Genomic DNA, 23,136 nt, shown 5'->3' with positions numbered 1-23,136 from the left:
TTACTTCACTGTGTATAATAGGTTCCAGTTTCATCCACCTCATTAGAACTGATTCAAATGAATTCTTTTTAATGGCTGAGTAATACTCCATTGTGTATGTACCATATGTACCATAGCTTTCTCATCCATTCATCTGCTGATGGGCATCTAGGTTGCTTCCATGTCCTGGCTATTATAAACAGTGCTGCGATGAACATTGGGGTACATGAGTCTCTTTCCCTTCTGGTTTCCTCAGTGTGTACGCCCAGCAGTGGGATTGCTGGATCATAAGGCAGTTCTATTTCCAGTTTTTTAAGGAATCTCCACACTGTTCTCCATAGTGGCTGTACTAGTTTGCATTCCCACCAACAGTGTAAGAGAGTTCCCTTTTCTCCACACCCTCTCCAGCATTTATTACTTGTAGACTTATGGATCGCAGCCATTCTGACTGGGGTGAAATGGTACCTCATAGTGGTTTAGATTTGCATTTCTCTGATAATGAGTGATGTTGAGCATCTTTTCATGTGTTTGTTAGCCATCTGTATGTCTTCTTTGGAGAAATGTCTACTTAGTTCTTTGGCCCATTTTTTGTGGTTTAGATCTGCTTTTCTCTGATGATTAGAGATGTGGAGCACCTTTTCATGTACCTGTTGGCCATCTGTATGTCTTGTTTAGAAAAATGTCTGTTCAGACCCTTTGTTCATTTTTCAATCACATTGACTTTTTTTTTTTTTCCTGTTAGGTTGTCTGAACTTTTTATATATTTTAGATGTTAACCCTTAATCAAACGGGGCTTCCCCAATGGCTCAGAGAGTAAAGAATCCACCTGCAATCCAAGAGACAGGAGATAGGAGTTCGATCCCTGGATCAGAAAGATCACCTAGAGGAAGCATTGGCAACCCATTCCAGTGTTCTTTTCTGAAAAATCCCATGGACACAGAAGTCTGGTAGACTCCATGGTCCAAAGGATCACAAACGGTTGGACACGACTGAGCACACATGCAGACAGACAGACAGACTTTAATCAGATACATGATTTGCAAATATTTTCTCTTATTCATTTGGTTGCTTTTCCAATTTGTTGATGGTTTCCCTTGCTCTGCAAAGCTTTTAAGTTTGATATAGTCCCACTTGTGTGTGTTTTGTTTTTGTTTTTGTTTTGCTTTTGTTGCCTCTGCTTTTTTATTTTTACTTAATTTTTTGTTTGCTATGGGTCTTCGTTGCAGCACATGGCTTTTCCTCTAGTTGCAATGAGCAAGGACTGCTCTCTGTTTGCAGTGCACAGGCTTCTCCTTGTGGTGGCTGCTCTTGTTCTGGAGCACAGGCTCTAGGGTGTGCAGGCTTCAGCAGTTGTGTACACAGGCTTAGTTGCACCACAGCATGTGGAATCTTCCCAGACCAAGGGTTGAACCCATGTCCCCTGCATTCCAAGATGTTTTGTTTACCATGGGACTACCAGGGAAGTCCCTGTTACCTTTGCTTTTGATGTCAAATCCAAAAAAAATCATTGTCAAGACTGATGTCAAGGAACTAACCCTTCTGTTTTCTTCAGGGGCTTTTATGCCTTCAGGTTCTATATGCAAGTCTTTAATCCATTTTGAGTGAAATTTTGTGTATGTTGTAAGATAGTGGTCCAGTTTCATTTTTTAAAGTGTGGCTGTGCATTTTTTTCAAAAACCATTTATTTAAGAGACTGTCTTTTATTTCTCCTTTGAAGAGTCAGATATTTTTGTCTGGTTTTGGCATCAGGGTAATGCTGGCCTCACAAAATGAGTTTGGAAGTGTCCCTCTTATGCTATTTTTCTGAAGAGTTTGAGAAGAATTGGTGTTCTTTATTCTTTGACTATTTGGTATAGAATTCACTAGTGAAGCCAGCTGGTTCTGGTCTTTGTTTGTAGGACGTTTTAACATTACTGATTCAATCTCCTTACTAGTGTTTGGTCTCTTTCAATTTTCTATTTCTTCATGATTCAATCTTGGAAGTTTGTATGTTTCTAGAAATTTATCCATTTATTAGTAGAGGGATATTTGGATTGTATCCAGTTTGGGATTATTACGAATAATGATACTGTTCATACACAAGTCTGTATTTGGTTGTGTGTTGTATGTATCTTTCTTTAAATATTTGTAATCACAATGAATCAGATCACCTAATACACATCAGTTTTGGAAAGAAATAACCGTTTTCCACTGATACATACTGTATGATCAGTGTCAATAATTAACTGATATTTCATACTTTATTAAAATAGGAATGCAACCACAAAGATTATATGGTAAGTTTACATTTAATTTTAAAAGACACTTTGAGGCTGATTTTTATTTAGTTACAGGCTCCTCTAGAAAACCACCTGTGGCATGACACTGATATCCTATTTGTAAGTTCTGCCATTTTTCCAACTTCCCAATAGTTTTCTAATAATCCTCTACATGCTTGTATGCTCAGTCGCCTCAGTCATGTCTGACTCTTTGCCACTCGATGGACTGTAGCCCGCCAGGCTCCTCTGTCCATGGGGTTCTCCAGGCAAGAATACTAGAATGGGTTGCCATGTCCTCCTCCAGGGAATCTTTCTGACTCAGAGATCAAACCTGAGTCTCTAGACTGCTGGATTGGCAAGTGGGTTCTTTTCCACTAGTGGCACCTGGGAAGCCCCTAATAATCCTCTAAGCACTGCCTTGGAGGTAATCAAGAAGACTGAAATGGCTGAAATTTATAGAGCAGAGTCCTAGAGAGGAAGGAACTGTGCAGAGAAAGAGCTCAGGAAGTTACCTGGAAGTCTCCTTGAGTTTTTGGCCAAGTATCAGCCTCTGCTTTTATAGGGTGAAATCTTACAAAGCTAGTAGAACTCATATAGTGAAATTTGCATCTGATCTAATATGTCAGATGATTCACATCTTGACTTTCTAGGGTAAGAGTCATTGTCATTACTGATTCTACAGAGCAGTAGCTTCCAGTATATATAGTAAATGTTTCTCCCATTTATTGTGTTTATTCGATGAATCATTGAGCACCATTTCTTTGACAGGCACTGCTAAGCACACAGTCTCAGTTAATTTTTGTAACAACTTTTGTCAATATAGGAAGATCAGATATCACCTTTAATCTTATATATCATACACTCACACATACGTATTCACTCTCTCATACACATGTGCCCTCAAATCCTTTTTTGAAATAAATAAGCTAAAATAATTAAGAATTTATTTAGTTAGCCTAAATCTGAATTCATGTAATGGAATTTGAAGCAAATGGAATCTTTTTATGTTGGAATTTGCTTCAAATTCCATCACATGAATTCAGATTTAGGCTAACTAAATCCTCTGATTTAAGTTTCACTTTATCTGAATAAAATAATCCACCTTATATCTGAGTCATCAACAAACCTAGTATATAGTCAATGAATTTATCTCGTCCATGTTTGGAAGAGATGGAAAAATTATAGAATTTTGATAACAACTTCTATAATTCTGTAGAATTATAGAATTCTATAATTCTCAAGAATAGTTCCAGGAATACTAAAATAATTTTTGTTGTTGTTTTGACTTGTTTTCAACTTCATTCCAAGCCATAAACAAGAGCACAACAGATTAGGCCAGAAACATTACTTTTAAGAAAACAGTTGTAACTATGCGTATTTTAATGCAATTTCATGTTATGGAAAACAAACAACTGAGAGCATACAGCTTTTCATTCAGCTTGCTTAAAAACATCATAGCCTTTCTTCTGTAAGCAAAGCACAAAAAAGATGAGTCTTTAAAGTGACTGATTATAAATGGCAATCATCAGGGCAGATGTAAGTCATTTTGGTTTAATCAGGCCATTAATTATTAGGGTTTATCAATTAGTTTTATTGAAGGCAAAGAAGCTTAAATGAATAGTGGAGCATTGATTTTAACTGAGACATTTTCTAAAAGAAAATACAAATGAGATGTGTGGAATCTGAAATTATATACAGGTCCTTTTCATTCCACTAAAAAGTAACAAGCTGCATCTAATGTAAACGTAAACCTTTAGTGAAAAACCAAATTAACTCTAATTCCTTTGCATTATACATAAAATAACACATTTTAGTGTTTCCTAATTTGAGGTTTGTTTTGTGTTGGCCACAAAGTCAACATTATGTCAGATAAAGTGAAATGAAGGTTCAATGTAAAGTTATCCATTTGTGATATCAGGTATTTCCTATCCTCTTTCATTTTAGAAGAATCTTAGTTGTTTTATACAGATAAGGGTGTATAGGAGTCAGTGTAGATTCCTGTTGGCCAGATCCTCTCAGGAAAAGCAGAGGTAACACAGAAAGTGTGTGTATTTGCCCACGTGGGCACATGTGTGTGACAGAGTGAGTATGTGTGTATGAGTGTATGATATATAAGATTAAAGGTGACATCTGATCTTCCTATATTGACAAAAGTTGTTATAAAAATTAACTGAGACTGTGTGCTTAGCAGTGCCTGTCAAAGAAACAGTGCTCAATGAATCAACAAATAAATACAATAAATGGCAGAAAAATACACTATATATACTGGAAGCTACTGCTCTGTAGAATCAGTAATGACAACAACTCTTACCCTAGAAAGTCAAGATGTGAATCATCTGATATATTAGATCAGATGCAAATTTTATTATATGAGTTCTACCTGAAGGCAGGCTTCTTGCCAAAAGACTAGCACTGTTCACAGAAGAACTAACAATGATTCCATCACATGTGTCTCCTGTCACAATATTTTCCTACTCCTTCAGTGAGATTTCACAGTAAGATGGGCTTTTTAATGATGATGTGACAAATATTTAAGTTGCAGCAGTTGTCAACCTATGTAGATTATCAGTAGTTATGATGCAGTTCTGTTTAACAATTTGGAGTGAAAAGTGAAAGTCACTCAGTCATGTCTGACTCTTTGCAGCCCATGGACTGTAGCCCACCAGGCTTCTCTGTCCATGGAATTCTCTAGGCAAGAATACTAGAGTGGGCTGCCATTTCCTTCTTCAGGGGATCTTCTCTATCCAAAGATCAAACCCAGTTCTCCTACATTGGTTCTCTGCAAGTAAGTTAACTACCTGCCAGTATCAAGTTTCACACTCTTTAAAGGATTTCAGTAAAATCACTCAACAACATAATGCAAATATCTGGCATCTAGTAAAAGTCAGCACATGAAAAAAAATTTTTTTTCTTGTGACAGTGAATGAAAGACCATAACCAGAAAAATAATCAATCAATAGAAATGAGACTCTCATGAGGTGGATGAACCTAAAGCCAGAGTTATACAGAGTAAAATAAGTCAGAAAAAGAAAAACAAATATAGTATATTAATACATATATTAATATATGGAATCTAGAAAAATGGCATTGATGAGCCTATTTGCAGGGAAGGACTGGAGATGCAGATATAGAAAATGGACTTGTGGACACAGTGGGGGAAGGAGAGAGTGGGATAGATGGGGAAGGTAGCGTCAACGTGTATACATTATCAGGTATAAGATGGATAGCTGGTGCGAAGCTGCTGTGTAGCACAGGGAACCCAGTCTGGTGCTCTGTGATGACCTGGAGGGGTGGAAAGAGGGAGAGGGAAGGGAGGCTATGGAGGGAGGAATGTATGTATAATTATGACTGATTTGCATTGCTGTATGGCAGAAATCAACACAACATTGTAAAAAAAAATTTTTTACTTAAATTTTAAAAATAGGCAAAAAAATAAATTACTAAGGAAGAAAAAGCCAATCAAATCTAGAAGGAAGATCCTAGACAGACGTCCAAATATCAAAGCTTGGAGCCTGTTTTGTGTGCAGAGTCCAGATCTACTGTGTAAGAGACTTGCTAGTTGTATATCTGCAGTAATTCAACCCGCATCCACTTTTCTTTCCACACACTCATCTGTGATGCAGAGGCTGCTGCTGCTAAGTTGCTTCAGTCATGTCCGACTCTGTGCGACCCCATAGACGGCAGCCCACTAGGCTCCTCTATCCTTGGGATTCTCCAGGCAAGAATACTAGGTCTCTGCAAATCACATTTCGGAGTACCTTTGGACTGGTGACCCTTTGTTAGGTGCTGCCAGTAGGGGGCAGTAGAGAGAGACTGAGGTGGGAATCAGAGCCAGTGGTTTCTGCACCTACCTGGTTTCTGCACCTCTTGCAGCATCACCTCAGCATTGGGTCCTGACCCAAGCACCCAGCTTCTGTTAGCACATGGAGAACCAGCCCCATATGCTCCTTCACAAATATGACCTGCATCTGGGCAGTGACCTCTTCTTGGAGGTCTGAACACTTGACTCTTTAAAGTTTCTCTTCTGAGTTCTTGGACCTTCCTGGTGGCAAAATGGTAAAAAAAAATCCACCCGCAATGCAGGAGACGTGGGTTCAATCCCTGAGTTAGGAAGATCCCCTGGAGAAGAAAATGGCAACCCACTCCAGTATTCTTGCTTAGGAAATCCCTTTGACATAGAAGCAGAAATCTCTCTGAGGACGCAATAGCTGCTTCCTAAAATTATTACCCTAGTTTCATTTTTCTAGCCTTCCAATTCCTATGTAGCAAATTTCCTATATTAAATTCTTTCTGTTAAAAAAAAAAAAAAAGAAATAGGACTCTCCCATTAGGAGACAAGGACTTTAGAACAGTTATTATATTAATAAACATACTCAAGGATTTCAAGGAAAACATGAGCATTATGAGGAGAGAAATGGGAGACAAAATCGAAGGGAGCTTACTAGATATGAAAAATAAAACACCTGAAATAAAAATTTCACTTAGTGTAATTAACAATAGGTTAGAAATTGCAGAAGAAACAGTTTGTAATCTCGATGTTAGAAACATAGAAATTATCTAAAATTACTGCAAAGAAAAAAAAGACTTTAAAAAAAATGAGCACCAACTCATTTGACCTTTGAGACAGTATAACAAAGTCTAGGATATATGCGTAAGTGAAGTCTCAGAAGGAAAGGAAAAAGAAAAGGGAGCAAAAAATAATTTGAAGAAATAACGCTTCTCAAACTTTCCAAATTTGACGAAACCCATAAACCCAGATATCTGAGAAGCCTAACAAACTTAACCAGCACATATACAAGACCATACCAAAGTACATCAAAATAAAAACTTTAAAGCCAGTGGTTTTTTTAAATCTTTAAAATATTCAGAGTAAAAGTAATACATTAAAGATTGGAACAGAAAATGGAAATGACAGCGGACTTCTTTTCAGAAGCTATGCAAGCCAGAAAATAATGGAAACACATCATTACTATATTGAAGAAATGAAATCCTTTAAATCCAGAATTCTAAGTCCAGTAAATATATTCTTCCAAAATAACAGTTAAATAAAGGCTTTTTAAGGCAAACAAAGAAGAGAGAGTCCATTGCCAATAGACGATCATTATAAAAAATGTTAGAGGAAGTTATTTAGGCAGAAGGAAAATGATACCACATTGATAGTTAGGTCTACACAAAGAAATAAATAGTACCAGGAATGATATACCTGTGGATATATAAAAGGGCTTTTCTTTTAAATTTTTTTAAAAAGATGATTATTTAAAGAAAAAATAAAGACTATATTGTGGCATGTCCTCTATGACATATAGAGGAAAAATAGGTAATAGTATCACAAAGGATGGGAGGGAAAAAATGGAAACATACTGTTCTAATATTCTTACATTATCAATTAAATACCCTAATATTATTTGAAAGTAGACTCTGAAATGTTAACATTGTAATCCCTAGAATAGCCATTAAAAAAAAAAAAAAAACCACCTTCCAATGGGCTGGCAAACTTTAGCCCACAGGTCAAATTCGGCCCACTACCAAACAAAGATTACTGGAGCACAGCCATGTTCACTTGTTTACATATTGCCTGTGATTGCTTCTGCCCTGCGGTGGCAAAACTGAGTATTGGCCTCAACACCTGAAATGTAGTCCTTTACAGAAAAAGCTTACCAGCTTCTGGCTTAGAAGCCAATGGTAGGGATCAGTGGAATGCTAGAAAGAGCCAAACCAATCCAGAAGAAGGCAATAAAAGAAGAAAGGAACAAAGAACAGATGAGACAAATAGTAAGATAGTAGAGTTGAACTCAACCATATCACCAATTACATTAAATTTGAATGGTCTAAATACTACAATTTATAGCAAAAATGTCAGATTTGTCAAAAAAGTAAGACCTAGTTGATACTGTGTGCAAGATAACTTCCTTAGATATTAGTGACAGAGAAGTGTTGTCCAAACACTAATCATTGACTTTTTAAAGCAAAATTATTACAGGGTTTATGATATATATTGAAAAGGAAAAAAATCACCTAAAAATAACAAATCAATCAGCGGTTGCCAGAGGTCAGGATGGAATTGACTATAAAGGGCACAGGGAATTTTGGGGGGTGATATAAATGTTTCATATCTTGATTATGGTATAGTTATATGGATGTATACATTTGTCAAACTCATTAAACTATATACTTAAAATGACTGCAATAAAATGGATTTTTAATGAATAAAATTGATTTAAAAAGCAAAGTTAAACAATAAAATTTCTTTTCAGATATTCTGAACTTGCCAGCAGTTAAATCAGAAGGAAATATAGCAGGTTATGTTGATCTTTTCTAAATGCTGACATGAAGACCAGACTGTTTTAGATTGATTTCTGAATCAGTAGATCTGAGGTATAAACACACAGACAACACACATATACGTGTATATTCATATATGTATATACACACAGACAACACACATATGTATATACACATACAGAGGAGCCTGGTGGGCTACAGTTCATGGGGTCACAAAGAATCAAACACAACTGAAGTGACGTAGCATACATACATAGATCTGCTGCAGCTGCTGCTGCTGCTAAGTCGCTTCACTCGTGTCCGACTCTGTGCGACCCCATAGACGGCAGCCCACCAGGCTCCCCCGTCCCTGGTGTTCTCCAGGCAAGAACACTGGAGTGGGTTGCCATTTCCTTCTCCAATGCATGAAAGTGAAAAGTGAAAGTGAAGTCGCTCAGCCGTGTCTGACCCTTAGCATGGACTGCAGCCTACCAGGCTCCTCCGTCCATGGGATTTTCCAGGCAAGAGTACTGGAGTGGGGTGCCATTGCCTTCTCCGACATAGATCTGAGGTGGAACCAAAAAAAAATTTTTTTTTAATGCACAGCCAAGCTTGGAAACTCTCTAATTACGTAATTCTCACTGTTTTTATTATAGAAGCAAATACCATTTAGAGTATACATAAGCAGTGGTATTATCCTGAAATCTCATATATACTATTTTTAGTCAAAATATATACCAACAGTTCCTTAATATGACTCTTCTGAAGGGTAGAGACAGATCTTACTCATGCTTCTCTCCACAGTGCCTACCCTATCATATCTGGCACATGCTAAGGCATCAGTAAATATTTGTTGAATGAGTATTTTTGAATGCCTATAGGTTCTCTCAGAATGAACAATATCATTCACAAATACATTCATTAATAGTGAAATACACTTATTCTGAAATATATGCCATCGGATGGGAAAAGATGGAGCTCCATCTCAGTCCAAATTCATGCCTCTCCAGGTACACATATTTGCCCATTTATTTAGTAGGAATATTCATTCACGATTTGTTCAACAGATACCATTTCTTATGCATATCAGGCACCATTCTAAACATAGAATTGAACATAACAGATTACATCTCTGCATTCATGGAGCTTTCCTTCAAGAAGAGAAGACTGAGACAGAACAGATTTACATGTACCTATATAGAGTGTTGATGATGCTAAGTGTTAAGAGGAGCATTGAAATAGGGAAGAGGGAAAATGAATCTCTGAGGTTGGAAGTGCTGCTTTTCATAGTGGATGGTTGAGGAAGGCTTCTCTTACAAGGGTAACATTTGAGCAGAAACCTGGAAGAAAAAAAAAAAGCAAAGGCTCAGGCCACACCTGCTTGTATATATGGGAGCAAAGTATTCCAGTGATATAGAACCACAGAGCAGGAAGGAGCACGCCTGAAAAGGCAGCCAGTGAGATGAAGCAGAGCAGGCAGGGAGAGGAGTAGGAAGGATGAGTACAGAGGTAATAGGGGGGCAGCTCAGAGAAGGCTTCAGAAACCATGAGGGCTGGGTTTCAGGCAGAGTAATGACATGGTCTTACTTACATTTTGGGGTTTTTATTTTTTATATTTTTCGGCCATGCCACGTGGCGTGTGCAGGATCTTAGTTCCCCGACCAGGGATTGAACCCGCGCCCCCTGCAGTGGAAGCACAGCATCTTAACCACTGGACCACGAGGGAAGTCCCTGATTTAGGTTTTAAAAGAATCACTGTAGCAGTGCTGTTCATGACAGGCTGTAGAGCAAGTGTGAAAGTAAGGAGACCAGTTCTTTGGCCTTATTGGGGAATGAGTACATATAGTCTGGCAAATATGCCTCTTCATAAACATTGAATAGGTTTTATCATTCTACTCACTGGACTTTGGAAATTACTTTTGTTCAACTAGTATTTTACCTAAATACAGCTTGAAATTACTGCAGTAGCAACAGAAATTATTCCTGAACATAAAGAAATACAACACTTTTTATGACTTGGTTGATTGCCAGTAGATAATAATAATACTTTATATTTATAGAGTGTTTGACAGTTTAAAAGCTATTGTACATTCATTATTTCATCTAATCCCCACAATTTTTTAAGATGCAGTAACTTTTATTATCTCCCTACAGAGGTGAAAACTAAACGTCACATGCCTAGTCCAAAGTCACATTTGGCAGGGCCCAAAAGACTAAAATCCAAGTCTGTGTCTCCACTGAGTCAGGCTTCTGTCTCCTCACCTGAATCCATTGATTTTGTTTAAAGGGATCTATTATGGTCCAGTGTTGCTGGGGAGGGGAACACTTACACTAGCAAATTTAGTGTATTGTTTAGGAAACCATCAACCAGTGAGCAAGATGTTATGCTCACACAGGATAAATACAAAAATGTGTAAAGACATTCCTCCCCCGTGAACTTATTACTTGATGATACCTTTAACAGTAAATATGGTAAGTAATTACTGGTTAAAAAAAAAAAAAAGGTGTCACATGCTCAATTCTAAATGGTACAGAGAGTAAATGCCTTGGCAATTCAAAGGAAGCAGTGATTTTGGTGGCCAAGTAGATACGTTAACAGGGAGATGGGATACTTGAGTTGAAGGATGGACAAGATTCAGTCAAAAAATATCAAGTAAGGATTTCTAAACCCAGGGAGGTTGAAGTCTGGGACACAGCATGAGTGATGGCGTGGTAGTGGTGTTTTAGAGGTTTGTTTCTTTTGAGACAATGGCTAGACCAGTCTAGTTGGAATACAGAAGTTGTTTTAGGATGGCTGTATGCCTGCTGCTTTCATACACAAACTATTTCTGAAAACTAAACTGAAAAGTAAATGTACAAAATCAGGCAGTAGGCATATATGTAAGTTAAAAAAAGATATTGGAGAGCTGAAAATGCCATCCGGTTCTTATTTACACCTTGCCTTTCAGAATGTAATCTAGAAATTTTGCTGTTTTATTCTTTTCTCTCTGTTGGTCCACTTAAGTCAAATGTGTGTCTGATTAAAACTAAGGATTTGTTCATCTTACCATGCCTTGTGATTTCCAGGCAGCCCCTTCTTCCAGGAGCTCAGAATATTTGTTCATTAACAGTGTCAGACTTTATTTTTTGGGCTCCAAAATCACTGCAGATGGTGACTGCAGCCATGAAATTAAAAGACCCTTACTCCTTGGAAGGAAAGTTATGATCAACCTAGATAGCATATTCAAAAGCAGAGACATTACTTTGCCAACAAAGGTCCATCTAGTCAAGGCTATGGTTTTTCCTGTGGTCATGTATGGATGTGAGAGTTGGACTGTGAACAAAGCTGAGCGCTGAAGAATTGATGCTTTTGAACTGTGGTGTTGGAGAAGACTCTTGAGAGTCCCTTGAACCAGTCCATTCTGAAGGAGATCAGCCCTGGGATTTCTTTGGAAGGAATGATGCTGAAGCTGAAACTCCAGTACTTTGGCCACCTCATGCGAAGAGTTGACTCATTGGAAAAGACTCTGATGCTGGGAGGGATTGGGGGCAGGAGGAGAAGGGGACAACAGAGGATGAGATGGCTGGATGGCATCACTGACTCAATGGACGTGAGTCTGAGTGAACTCTGGGAGTTGGTGATGGACAGGGAGGCCTGGCGTGCTGCGATTCATGGGGTCGCAAAGAGTCGGACACGACTGAGCGACTGAACTGAACTGAACGGAACTGTCTCCATGAGATGTGTGGCTTAAGAGTAGTTTAAGGGTGCTGTGTTGTGCTTAGTTGCTTAGTTGTGTCTGACTTTTTGCGATCCCGTGGACTGCAGCCTGTCAGGCTCTTCTGTCCATGGGATTCTCCAGGCAAGGATACTGGAGTGGGTTGCTGTCCCCTCCTCCAAGGGATCTTCCCAACCCAAGGACTGAACCCAGGTCTCCTGCATTGCAGACAGATTCTTTACCATCTGAGCCACCAAGGAAGCCCAAGAATACTGAAATGAGTAACCTATACCTTCTCCAGGGGATCTTCCCGACCCAGAGAAGGAACCAGGGTCTCCTGCTTTGCAGGTAAATTCTTTACCAACTGAGCTACCAGAGAAGCCCAGTTTAAGGGTATCAGTATACAAAAGAGCAGATTGTCCAAAAGAAAAATATTTAAAGTTGAGGGCCTGTAGTGAGAATTAAATTTGGAAAATAAGACCAGGCTTTAACATTTCTTCCAGTTCAGCAAATATTTATTGAGTGTCTACTGTGGCTGTCTATGATGTGTATTTTTTGTGCAGACTACTGAGGCTGCACATATAAGACTGTTTATATGCAGAGTACATCATGAGAAATGCTGGGCTGGATGTAGCACAAGCTGGAATCAAGATTGCCGGGAGAAATATCAATAACCTCAGATATGCAGATGACACCACCCTTATGGCAGAAAGTGAAGAAGGACTAAAGAGTCTCTTGATGAAAGTGAAAGAGAAGAGTGAAAAAGTTGGCTTAAAACTCAGCATTCAGAAAACTAAGATCATGGCATCCAGTCCCGTCACTTCATGGGAAATAGATGGAGAAACAGTGGAAACAGTGACAGATTTTACTATCTCTGATTCCAAAATCACTGCAGATGGTGACTGCAGCCATGAAATGAAAAGACATTTACTCCTTGGAAAAAAAGTTATGACGAACCTAGACAGCATATTAAAAAGCAGAGACATTACTTTGCCAACAAAGATCCGTCTAGTCAAGGGTATGGTTTTTCCAGTAGTCGTGTATGGATGTGAGAGTTGGACTGTGAAGAAAGCTGAGCGCCGAAGAATTGATGCCTTTGAACTGTGGTGTTGGAGAAGACTCTTGAGAGTCCCTTGGACTGCAAGGAGATCCAACCAGAGTCCATCCTGAGTGTTCATTGGAAGGACTGATGTTGAAGCTGAAACTCCAATACTTTGGCCACCTGATGCGAAGAGCTGACTCATTTGAAAAGACCCTGATGCTGGGAAAGAGTGAAGGCAGGAGGAGAAGGGGACGACAGAGGGTGAGATGGTTGGATGGCATCACTGACTCAATGGAGATGAGTTTGAGTAAACTCCAAGAGTTGGTGATGGACAGGGAGGCCTGGCGTGCTGCAGGCCATGGGGTCGCGAAGAGTCAGACACGACTGAGCAACTGAACTAAACTGAGTTGAAACTGCTTTCAAGTGTGATTTCAAATGAAAGCACAACCCTATTCTTAGGGAATTCACGTTGGGGTTGGTGGGGGAGGTCAGGGAATATTTTACTTCCTCCTTAGGAGAGAAGTTACACAGTGAAAGTGTATTTAATATGATGGTGATATAAGGTTTATGTTGAAATTGGGGAAAACTGGAAGCAGAGAGGCAAGTTGGTTAAAAAAAAAAAAAGCTTACACATGCCTAGGCATACTGACCTATTTTCAGAGAGAAAGCCCCCCTACAAGAAGTATATAGTATGTCTTATCTGAAAGGGTACGCTACAGAGGCATAGTCTACAGCTAACCCCTGATCACGGAAACATAATCATTAACAAAATAATGCTATGTGTTCATGGTTTCCGTTCATTTTTTCTCATCTATTCAACAAATATTTATTAAGCATTTCCTGTATGACTGGCCCTCTTCGGGAACTAGTATCTAGAAGTCAGTGAAAGAGTCTAAGTCCCTGCCTTCATGGAGTGTGTATTCTGGTGTCAGTCAGGCAACACTGAACAAGCACATGTATGAGAAGATGCCTGTCACGTGGGAGATAGGGTTCAGTAATCGTTGGTTACTGAGTTTGAACCTGAAGTTTGAGTTAAGTACCTACTCTTGGCAAGATATTTTTGGGGAGGTACCCTTTTGCAGATTGGTTGGACAGCGTGAGATTAACTCACAGTTTTTTTTTAGATGTTACATAGAAATTCTGAGTCTTTTGTCAGTCTTGGAGTAATTGTGGTCATATATTCTATTGAATACAGCAAGCTGTCTGTTCCAAACCACTTTTGCTGCTGAAGATGAAATGCTGAAGCAGGTGCTGTCCTGTACCAACAGAAGTGCTGTGGTCTCATCCTGCTTGGATGGTTTTTGTTGGCTCCTTGAGTTCCTGAAAAGGCTTATTGTTATCACTGACGAGGCTTCACAGAAACCCTTTGTGTCTATTTAGCAGACTGCCTTGGCAAAAGCTATGTCAGTTCTTTTGTTAACTTTAAAAACAGTCAAAATGATATAAGGGACGAGAGGGATAAATAAAAGACTGATAAGTGCACGCATGCACACACGTACATACATCTTTTAGGTCAATTTCTGAGGATTATCTGAAGTATGGTTTGCATGTAAAACCAGGAAAAAGCAGTAATGCATTCACACCTTCATTGTTTCAATCAGATATAACCTGTTACAGCAAACATTTTGAATGATTTTTTCTTTACTGGCTTCCCTTTGGCCTTACTTTTTAGGTGGGAGAAGCAGTTTCACATTAAGAGCAAAGCTAAGCCATTTTGTACAAATTTTTTGCAAGAAGGCTACATTTTCTTATCTGCTTTTTCTGAAAGCTGGAGTAGGGTGTTAGGTGTGTTTACTGTTGTTGCAAGCCAAGATTTTATTTGACTTTCACATGAAATAAATAAACTCTGGCTTCTACAGAAACCAGAAATGGTTGGAAGTGTGGGAGTTAGGACCTTACATTTTGCCTCCAGATAAAATGCTTTGCATTAAATTTGTGATTAGAATTCTAGGTTGAACAGATGATGTCATTTCTGCAATATGGTTTGGTGTGTGTGTGCTTTTTTTAGAACAAGCTCGGTAGATATTGAATTAGTTACATGGGTTTTTCTGGTCCCTTTTTAGATGTGAAGCCCTCCAATATGCTAGTAAACACAAGAGGACAAGTCAAGCTGTGTGATTTTGGAGTTAGCACTCAGGTAGGTCTCTTTTTCCTCCTGATCTGTTCTCGTCTCTGTAACATCTACTTCCTATTTTCATTCTCTCTCTGGATTGAAAAATCACCTAGCTGCCAGACAAACAGAACTCTGCATCTTCTCGTTGGCTGGGATTGTGTTATTCATTTTTAATCTCTGAGCGAGTTGCCTTCATCAGAATATGATTGTTCATTGTTTAATGACAGTAAAAACTGCTGATATTGTAATTACTACTTACGAATAGCAAACTTCATTGATATGCAGCTTTGATATGAAAGCGTTTTGGCCAGACAAAAGGGAGGGCAGAGTGGGAGCTGTGCCTGGGGAGCCCAACTGGCCCACAATAAAAATTAATATTGGGAGCAACAATGGTGGAGGGCCATTACAATGTGCAGCACAAATTTTAATTAATTTCCATTTTGGGCCTCCCCTGAGAACCCTGGTGATAGTGACCCACGAGCATGCTGTGATGTTGATTTGAATTGCAGCCACCTTTACTCCCAGCCAAACACGAAGACCAAAGCGAAGGTCATCATTGTATTATGAGTTGTCAAAGTCTGTTATCCCTCCAGCGTATTTAGTGTTCGTTTCATTCTGGTAACGCATGGGGCTTCATTCACATCTTGAGCCATCTGACTAAAAAATGAGTGTGTTCAAATTCTACTTCAAATTGACTTTTTATATCAGGCGGGTTTGGGGTACTAAAGCGATAAGCATCCTGCTTAAGTGAATTGTTGAAGGTTATCTGCTATAAACTGTAAAGCTGTGCTTGTTTAAATTGGAAATCACATTCAAAAGAAAAGAGATTTAATCATTTTTAATGCCTTTGTAGATAAATTTGTTCCCTTTTACATAATTTTTAGTTGATTTATAGAAATGATGATTGTAGGTTAAATGAGGAATAATTGCCCATTTTATTTCCACATTATCTTTATATTGTTCTAACAGACTGTTTTGTCTCATAGCTGGTGAATTCTATAGCCAAGACGTATGTTGGAACAAATGCTTATATGGCGGTAAGTAAACTTATGCAAAAATAACATTTAAAAGCAACATCTTTATGTACTTGGTAATGTACAGTTCTTGAATTAAATCCACAGCTTTAGCCTAACAGATCATAAATTACGAAGTCAATCCAGTCATGATTCGATTTTTAAGTCTTCCTAAAAGATGTTAGGGTTTATACAGGAGCTACCAACTTCTCTCACTTTGTTGACTTAACCAGTTGGTTCAAATATAAAATTGTTTTGAATGCAATCCTATAGAAAAATTGCATCTCACAGCACATTAGCTACTTTGCCTCATTGCTTATTAAATTAACCTTAAAGTATATCAAAATGTCAGTCAATAAGATCAACTGTTTTTTCCAGGAATAAGCATGCTTCCACACCAGATGAAAATTAAATTATTAATTAAAAATTAAATTATTACTTATGGGCCTCTGAATGTAAGGATTTAGCAGACATTTTCCTGTCAAACATTATGTCTGTCTTCTGTTTATTTGAGTTCATGTCTATTAAAAGATAACTTATTAGTCCCTCTGAAACAAATTTACCAGGAATAAGAAGTAGAAGCATAGAACTATTTCAGATACCAATGTGGGTTTGACCTTTTTCTTTTGCCTGCCTTTAAGTAAGTGAAGTTATCTGTGTTCATAAAATTGCTTTTATTTATTGGTTTCCACTTTCACGTCAAGAGTAGGGTGCTGGGAAACGACAAGCAGGAAACTTATTTAGTATTTTGGAGCGACGTTTTGTTTTCGTATCTTAGGTTTAGTTTTTTGATGAGGCTTCTGGATTTATTCAGGTAGTCAGTTTCACTCCAAGTAGTCTTCATATGAGTTAAACGAACTATGTGTGGAACCTTGGATCTTATTCTCAGTGTTCTTTGTTCATATATTATTTTGTTAAAAGGATGTTAATATGGATAGAACTCTGGATCTTATTCTCAGAACAATACAAAGCATTTTTTAAATTGAGATACAAAAACAGTTAATTTTTGCCTTGCATTGTTTTTAAAGAAAATTCATTATTTCTCATTTTTCTGGGTAATGTGACAAAAAATTAATCTCTGAGTCACCACACCTAGTTTTTATTTATTTATTTTTTTTATTTTTATTTTTTAGTTTTTAATACTTATTTATTTAGCTGCATCAGGTCTTAACTGCGATGCATGGGATGGCATGTGGGATCTTAGTTCCCCAACCAGGGATCAAACCTGTGTCCCCTGCATTGGAAGGCAGGTTCTTAACCACTGGACCACCAGGGAAGTCCCCGTACCTGTTTTTTATAAAATGCAATCACCCTCTTGGCTCTACCAGCTAAGCTGAGATTGGTGAGCCACTTTGATAATTAACAAAGCCATGCCAAATGCCATGTCAGTCTTTGAAAAAATATGGAATGCTCTGACTTAAAACAATTAATGAAATAACTTTCCACTCTCCATTGTGTTCTTAGTAGCGTTAGCTCTAATAATTAAATTGCAATGTGTTTGAATGTACAAATCCAGGGTACAGTTGTATTTCCCAGGTACACGTTAAAGAAATAACTTTTTTTTCCTTTTTGTGTATGGATGTATGTGATGCATCCATCTCTTAATTGAAAATGTGAAGATTAAAATGATGAAACATTAGCTCATATTGGCAAAGCTAAAATTGCTTTGCTTTTTGGGCAAGGGAACTCTAGTTATCCACTTTCTAGTTAAAGCTGTAAAAAGTGAAAAACTCTAGAAAGCAAAGAGTGTGATACACAGATCATGAGCTTGGCTCAATTCAACAGGCTCTTGTTGACCATGACTTACCTAACTGCTGTGAGAACAGAGGTTGGGAGTGGGGGAAGGTGGAAGTAACATTTATTCTGACACAGATGTTAACCCCTGCCTGAGGTGTTGTGATGCTGTATTAAGAGTGCTAGCAACTGAGGGACTGAGTGAAGAGTGTACAAAACCTCCCAGAATATGTTTTTCCACTTCTTATTAATAAGTATTTCAAAGTAAAAAATTTTAAGAAGTTTCGTTGGAAGGTGGCCACGCCCATTTATTTCTGTGTTGTCTGTGGGGGCTGTAGCGCTGCAGTGGCAGAGGGGGATAGTTTTGACGGTTGCAGCAGAGACCATATGGCCCACAGAGTGAAAAATAACTGTCTGGCCCTTTGCAAGAAAAGTTTGCCAACCTTTGGTCTATGCCAGTAAAAGCTATTTCTGACACTGAGTGCTTTTAATTAATCAACCTGTAATTACTGAGCGCCTTCCATGCAGTTAGCCAGGTATGGTGGCACCACTCTGTAATCCACATAAGATTTTGGCAAAATAGGAAACATGGCATTATATGTGGCCATGTCATGTGTGACATAATAAAGGCTTCAGTTTACCGTGCATACCTTTAGAGAATAAGAAGGCATATAATATACGAATTTGATGATTCAAATAGTAAGTGAAAAGGGCACTTACAAAAGAGATCACTTTGGGAGAATGAACAAAGACAGAATTAGAGGGTGGAGTGACATGAGTAGGGGCTGGGAGGTATAGGGTAGAGGACAAATAATAAATTGTGAGTATCTGCAACTAGAGGTCACTAATATAGTGCACTCATTTTGCGTCTATGTCTCTCACTTTATATTCATACCTGTTTCAGTACAGTGATAATAAAAACAATAGTAATAGTGAACACTTAATTAGAACCATGCACTAATCACCCTTTTCTTTACATATCAGTTCAGTTCAGTCGCTCAGTCGTGTCCGACTCTTTGCAACCCCATGGACTGCAGTGCACCAGGCTTCCCTGTCCATCACCAACTCCCGGAACTTGCTCAAGCTCGTGTCCATCGAGTTGGTGATGCCATCCAACCATCTCATCCTCTGGTGTCCCCTTCTCCTTCTGCCTTCAGTCTTTCCCAGCATCGAGGTCTTTTCCAGTGAGTCAATTCTTCGCATCTGGTGGCCAAATTATTGGAGCTTCAGCTTCAGCATCAGTCCTTCTAATGAATATTCAGGACTGATTTCCTTTAGGATTGACTGGTTGGATCTCCTTGCAGTCGAGGGGACTCTCAAGAGTCCTCCAACACCACAGTTCAAAAGCATCAATTCTTTTTCGCTCAGCTTTCTTTATGGTCCAACTCTTGCATCCATACATGACTGCTAGAAAATCCATAGGTTTGACTCTGTGGACCTTTGTCAGCAAAGTAATGTCTCTGCTTTTTAATATGCTGTGTAGATTGGTCATTTTTCTTCCAAGGAGCAAGTGTCTTTTAATTTCATGGCTGCAGGCACCATCTGCAGTGATTTTGGAGCCCAAGAAAAGAAAGTCTACCACTGTTTCCATTGTTACCCCATCTATTTGCCATGAAGTGATGGGGCCAGATGCCATGATCTTAATTTTTTGATTGTTGAATTTTAAGCCCGCTTTTTCATTCTCCTTTCACCTTCATCAAGAGGCTCTTTAGTTCCACTTCGCTTTCTACCATAAGTGTGGTGTCATCTGCATATCTGAGGTTATTGATATTTCTCCTGGCAATCTTGATTCCAGCTTGTGCTTCATTCAGCCCAGGATTTTGCATGATGTACTCTACATATGTTAAATATACAGGGTGACAATATACAGCCTTGATGTATTCCTTTCCCAATTTTGAAGCAGTCTGTTGTTCCATGTCCGATTCTAATTGTTGCTTCTTTACCTGCATACACGTTTCTCAGGAGGCAGGTAAGGTGGTCTGGTATTCCCATATCTTGAAGAATTTTCCACAGTTTGTTGTGATCCACACAGTCAAAGGCTTTAGCATAGTCAGCGAAGCAGAAGTAGGTATTTATCTGGAATTCCCTTGCTTTTTCTATGATCCAGCAGATGTTGACAAGTTGATCTCTGGTTCCTCTGCCTTTTCTAAATCCAGCTTGAACATCTGGAAGTTCCTGGTTCACTGGTACTGTTGAAGCCGAGCTCGGAGAATTTTGAGCATTACTTTGCTAGAGTGTGAGATGACCGAACTCTTTAAATCCTCACAATCAACCTGTGAGGTAGATAAATATTGTTCTTTTACAGATGGCGACAACGAGGGATAGTGAAGCTAAGTGACTTCAACCAATTTTATACAGCTGATAAGTAGCAGAGTGAGGAGTCAGACTTCTGTAATCAGCTTCCAGGGACTGAACTCTTTAACTGCTATGCCTCTCACTCTATCCAAATTATTTATGTGTCTCTCCAAATCTAGATTAGTATATTCAGGGTTTATTCTGGTTTATTCTCTGTATCCAGTCCTTCACATGGTGCTAAATGAATGAATCAGTTCATGAAACCTGCATTCCAAAAGTGATTTGTTCACTAATTATAAGCAGACGATTTAAGTTTTTGTATTAAGTATCTTACTTGTGTGATAAAGTATAAAAGACCCTCAGATGACTCAGATACAACCCACTAGACTGCTCAAATATTGAAAAGAAAATAAAGAAATAGCCTTGCATGTGTGAACAGTCTCACTTTATTCTCCTATAATCTGAAGTGTTAGGTATAAGAAAATGGTAATTAGGACAAAGATAGGGAAGCTTTTCTAAGATTATAAAGTCATTAGAACAAACAAGCAAATAAACAGTAACAATTTATGGGCATGTTAAACAGTGGTCCTTGTAGGAGACTTGAAAAGCCATCTGGTCCCTCCTCGATGATCTAGAAAATGAAGTGGCATGTTCAAATACACATTACATCTTAGGGGCAGGTAGGTAATTAGGTTTAATGGACATTTTAATCCAAAGCAAGAAACATTTTCAGCTATATTTTAACAGGATTTCTTCCAGAAGAATTACAAATGGAGTCCAGAAGGTTTTGGGAGTTTATATTAAATCATTTCTTGAAAATTCTAATCACTAGAACTTGTACTCTTGTTTTAAAGATAGAAGTCTCTGAAACTTTAACCCGCTATTGAGCCATTGTAATTTATTATAATTTTCTAAAATCAAATATAAAATTTTGACATTATTACTGTGAATTTCTGATGTTTTGAAATTAAGAAATCTTATGCAAATACTTGTTCTTTGGGATCAGAAAGTCAGTCTAAATAACTATTCCTATCTTCTGAACGTTTTTTCCACCTGGACTCTTCCTATTCTTGGAAAGTATTTTTTCCCAGATTATAACCTGTTCAGATTCCATGATCCAGCTTGGTTGGCCATGCTCATGCAGTGGTCGTAGTGATAGGGGTGATGATTAGAAGGAGGCCAGCGTTTACTAAGCATCCCCATGTGGCATGTACTGAATTGAGCACATTACATGGATTGATTTAGTCTTCAGACAACTCCATTAGGTATACATGTTGTCTTTATTTTACAGGTAAGGAAACCAAAGGTGAAGTAACTTTAGCCCAGAATCTCAGAGCTGGCCAAGTAGTGATGGTCAAGATTTAACTAGGACACCAGTTTCTAGTTTCTGGTGGTAGCACATTGGGGTATGTGGACCAACTCTTCTGCTGAAAAATGCGAATTAGAATACTTTTAAAAACCATCTCAAATACACTGAAGAGCTAAAAAGACAACTGGAGATTTCCAGGATGGTTTTCAGAAGGAAACCTACAACAGAGGGGAAAATAGAATGTTAGAGTACCAAAGCTACTTATTCCTGAGGATTTTTTCCTGTATTGCTGAGGATATTTGTATGTGTTGCAGCTGTGAATTGATAAGGGGGCTCCCTTAAGGCAGAGGGTCTCAGAGGAGATCTTCCCCATACTATGCTGGAAGCTTGAAGAGCCCCCTACCCCACCAAAAGCAAACAAACAAACAAACCAGATCCAAAGCTGCTCTTCCCCATCCCAGGGAACAAAAGAGCAACAGGAAGAAAAAGAAAAAGGGGGAAACTTGTGGCCACAGATTAACTCTGGCACAAATTTGTACCCCGGATGTTTGTATATGTGACCTGAGTTAGAAAAGGAGCTTCACGTTGAGAATATTGTTTGAAGTAGACCCATCAACCTGAGGCCTCAGAAAAACCTCTGCGAAATTTTTTTTCCATAAACAAAAACTGTAAAGCAAAGAAAACCAGGCCCACAAAGAAACAGAGCAAACCAAAGAACCAGCAGGAAAAAGGTTGCAACAGACTTTAGATCACAAATTTTAAAAGTGACATAGTTGATATGAGAAAGTCTCAAACAAAACTACTAGATAAAAATGAAAAACTCACTATTTAGTAGCATGTTGAAGACGAGAGAGAATTAGTGAACTGGAAGATAGATTGAGTTAGAGCAGTGTGACTGCAGAACCCTGTCTAACCTGAATGTTCTACTATCCACATAGTGATCTTGCCAGCTTAAAAAAAAAAAAAAAAACCCATTGTTTATGATATTGAGATATATATATATATATATATATATATACACACACATTTTTTTTAACATACTGTTGTTGTTTTTCAGTCTCTCAGTCATGTCCAACTTTTTGCGACCCCATGGACTACGGACACCAGGCTTCCCTGTTCTTCACCATCTCCTAGAGCTTGCTCAGATTTGTTTCCATTAAGTCCGTGATGCCATCCCATCGTCCTCTGTTATTTCCTTCTCCTCCTGCCTTCAATCTTTCCCAACTTCAGGGTCTTTTCTAATGAGTCAGCTTTTGGCAAAAGTATTGGAGCTTCAGCTTCAGCCTCAGTCCTTCCAATGAATATTGAGGATTGATTTCCTTTATGATTGACTGGTTTGATCTCCTTGCAGTTATTACCTACTAACCTAAAGTTTTGTGCGTACTTTGTTAATTTTCTGAATAGCCTAACCCTGAGCAGAAATTCCTTCATGGGAAG

At 38.4% G+C, this 23,136-nt stretch overlaps 1 protein-coding gene across 2 annotated transcripts in view; it reads left to right on the top strand.

The window, feature by feature from the left end:
• The window catches only part of MAP2K5 (mitogen-activated protein kinase kinase 5), a 270,714-nt gene that overhangs the window by 134,979 nt on the left and 112,599 nt on the right, over positions 1–23,136 (top strand). For both annotated transcript variants that reach the window (XM_010834516.1, XM_010834517.1), the window contains exons 14-15: positions 15,299–15,372; positions 16,335–16,385. In XM_010834516.1, coding sequence (XP_010832818.1) covers positions 15,299–15,372; positions 16,335–16,385 — 125 coding nt within the window. The remainder of the gene's footprint in view (positions 1–15,298; positions 15,373–16,334; positions 16,386–23,136) is intronic.

Source organism: Bison bison, unplaced genomic scaffold (genome assembly GCF_000754665.1).
Source record: "Bison bison bison isolate TAMUID 2011002044 unplaced genomic scaffold, Bison_UMD1.0 scf7180017864034, whole genome shotgun sequence".
Lineage (NCBI taxonomy): Eukaryota > Metazoa > Chordata > Mammalia > Artiodactyla > Bovidae > Bison > Bison bison.
This window is presented reverse-complemented; position numbering and strand designations above follow the sequence as displayed.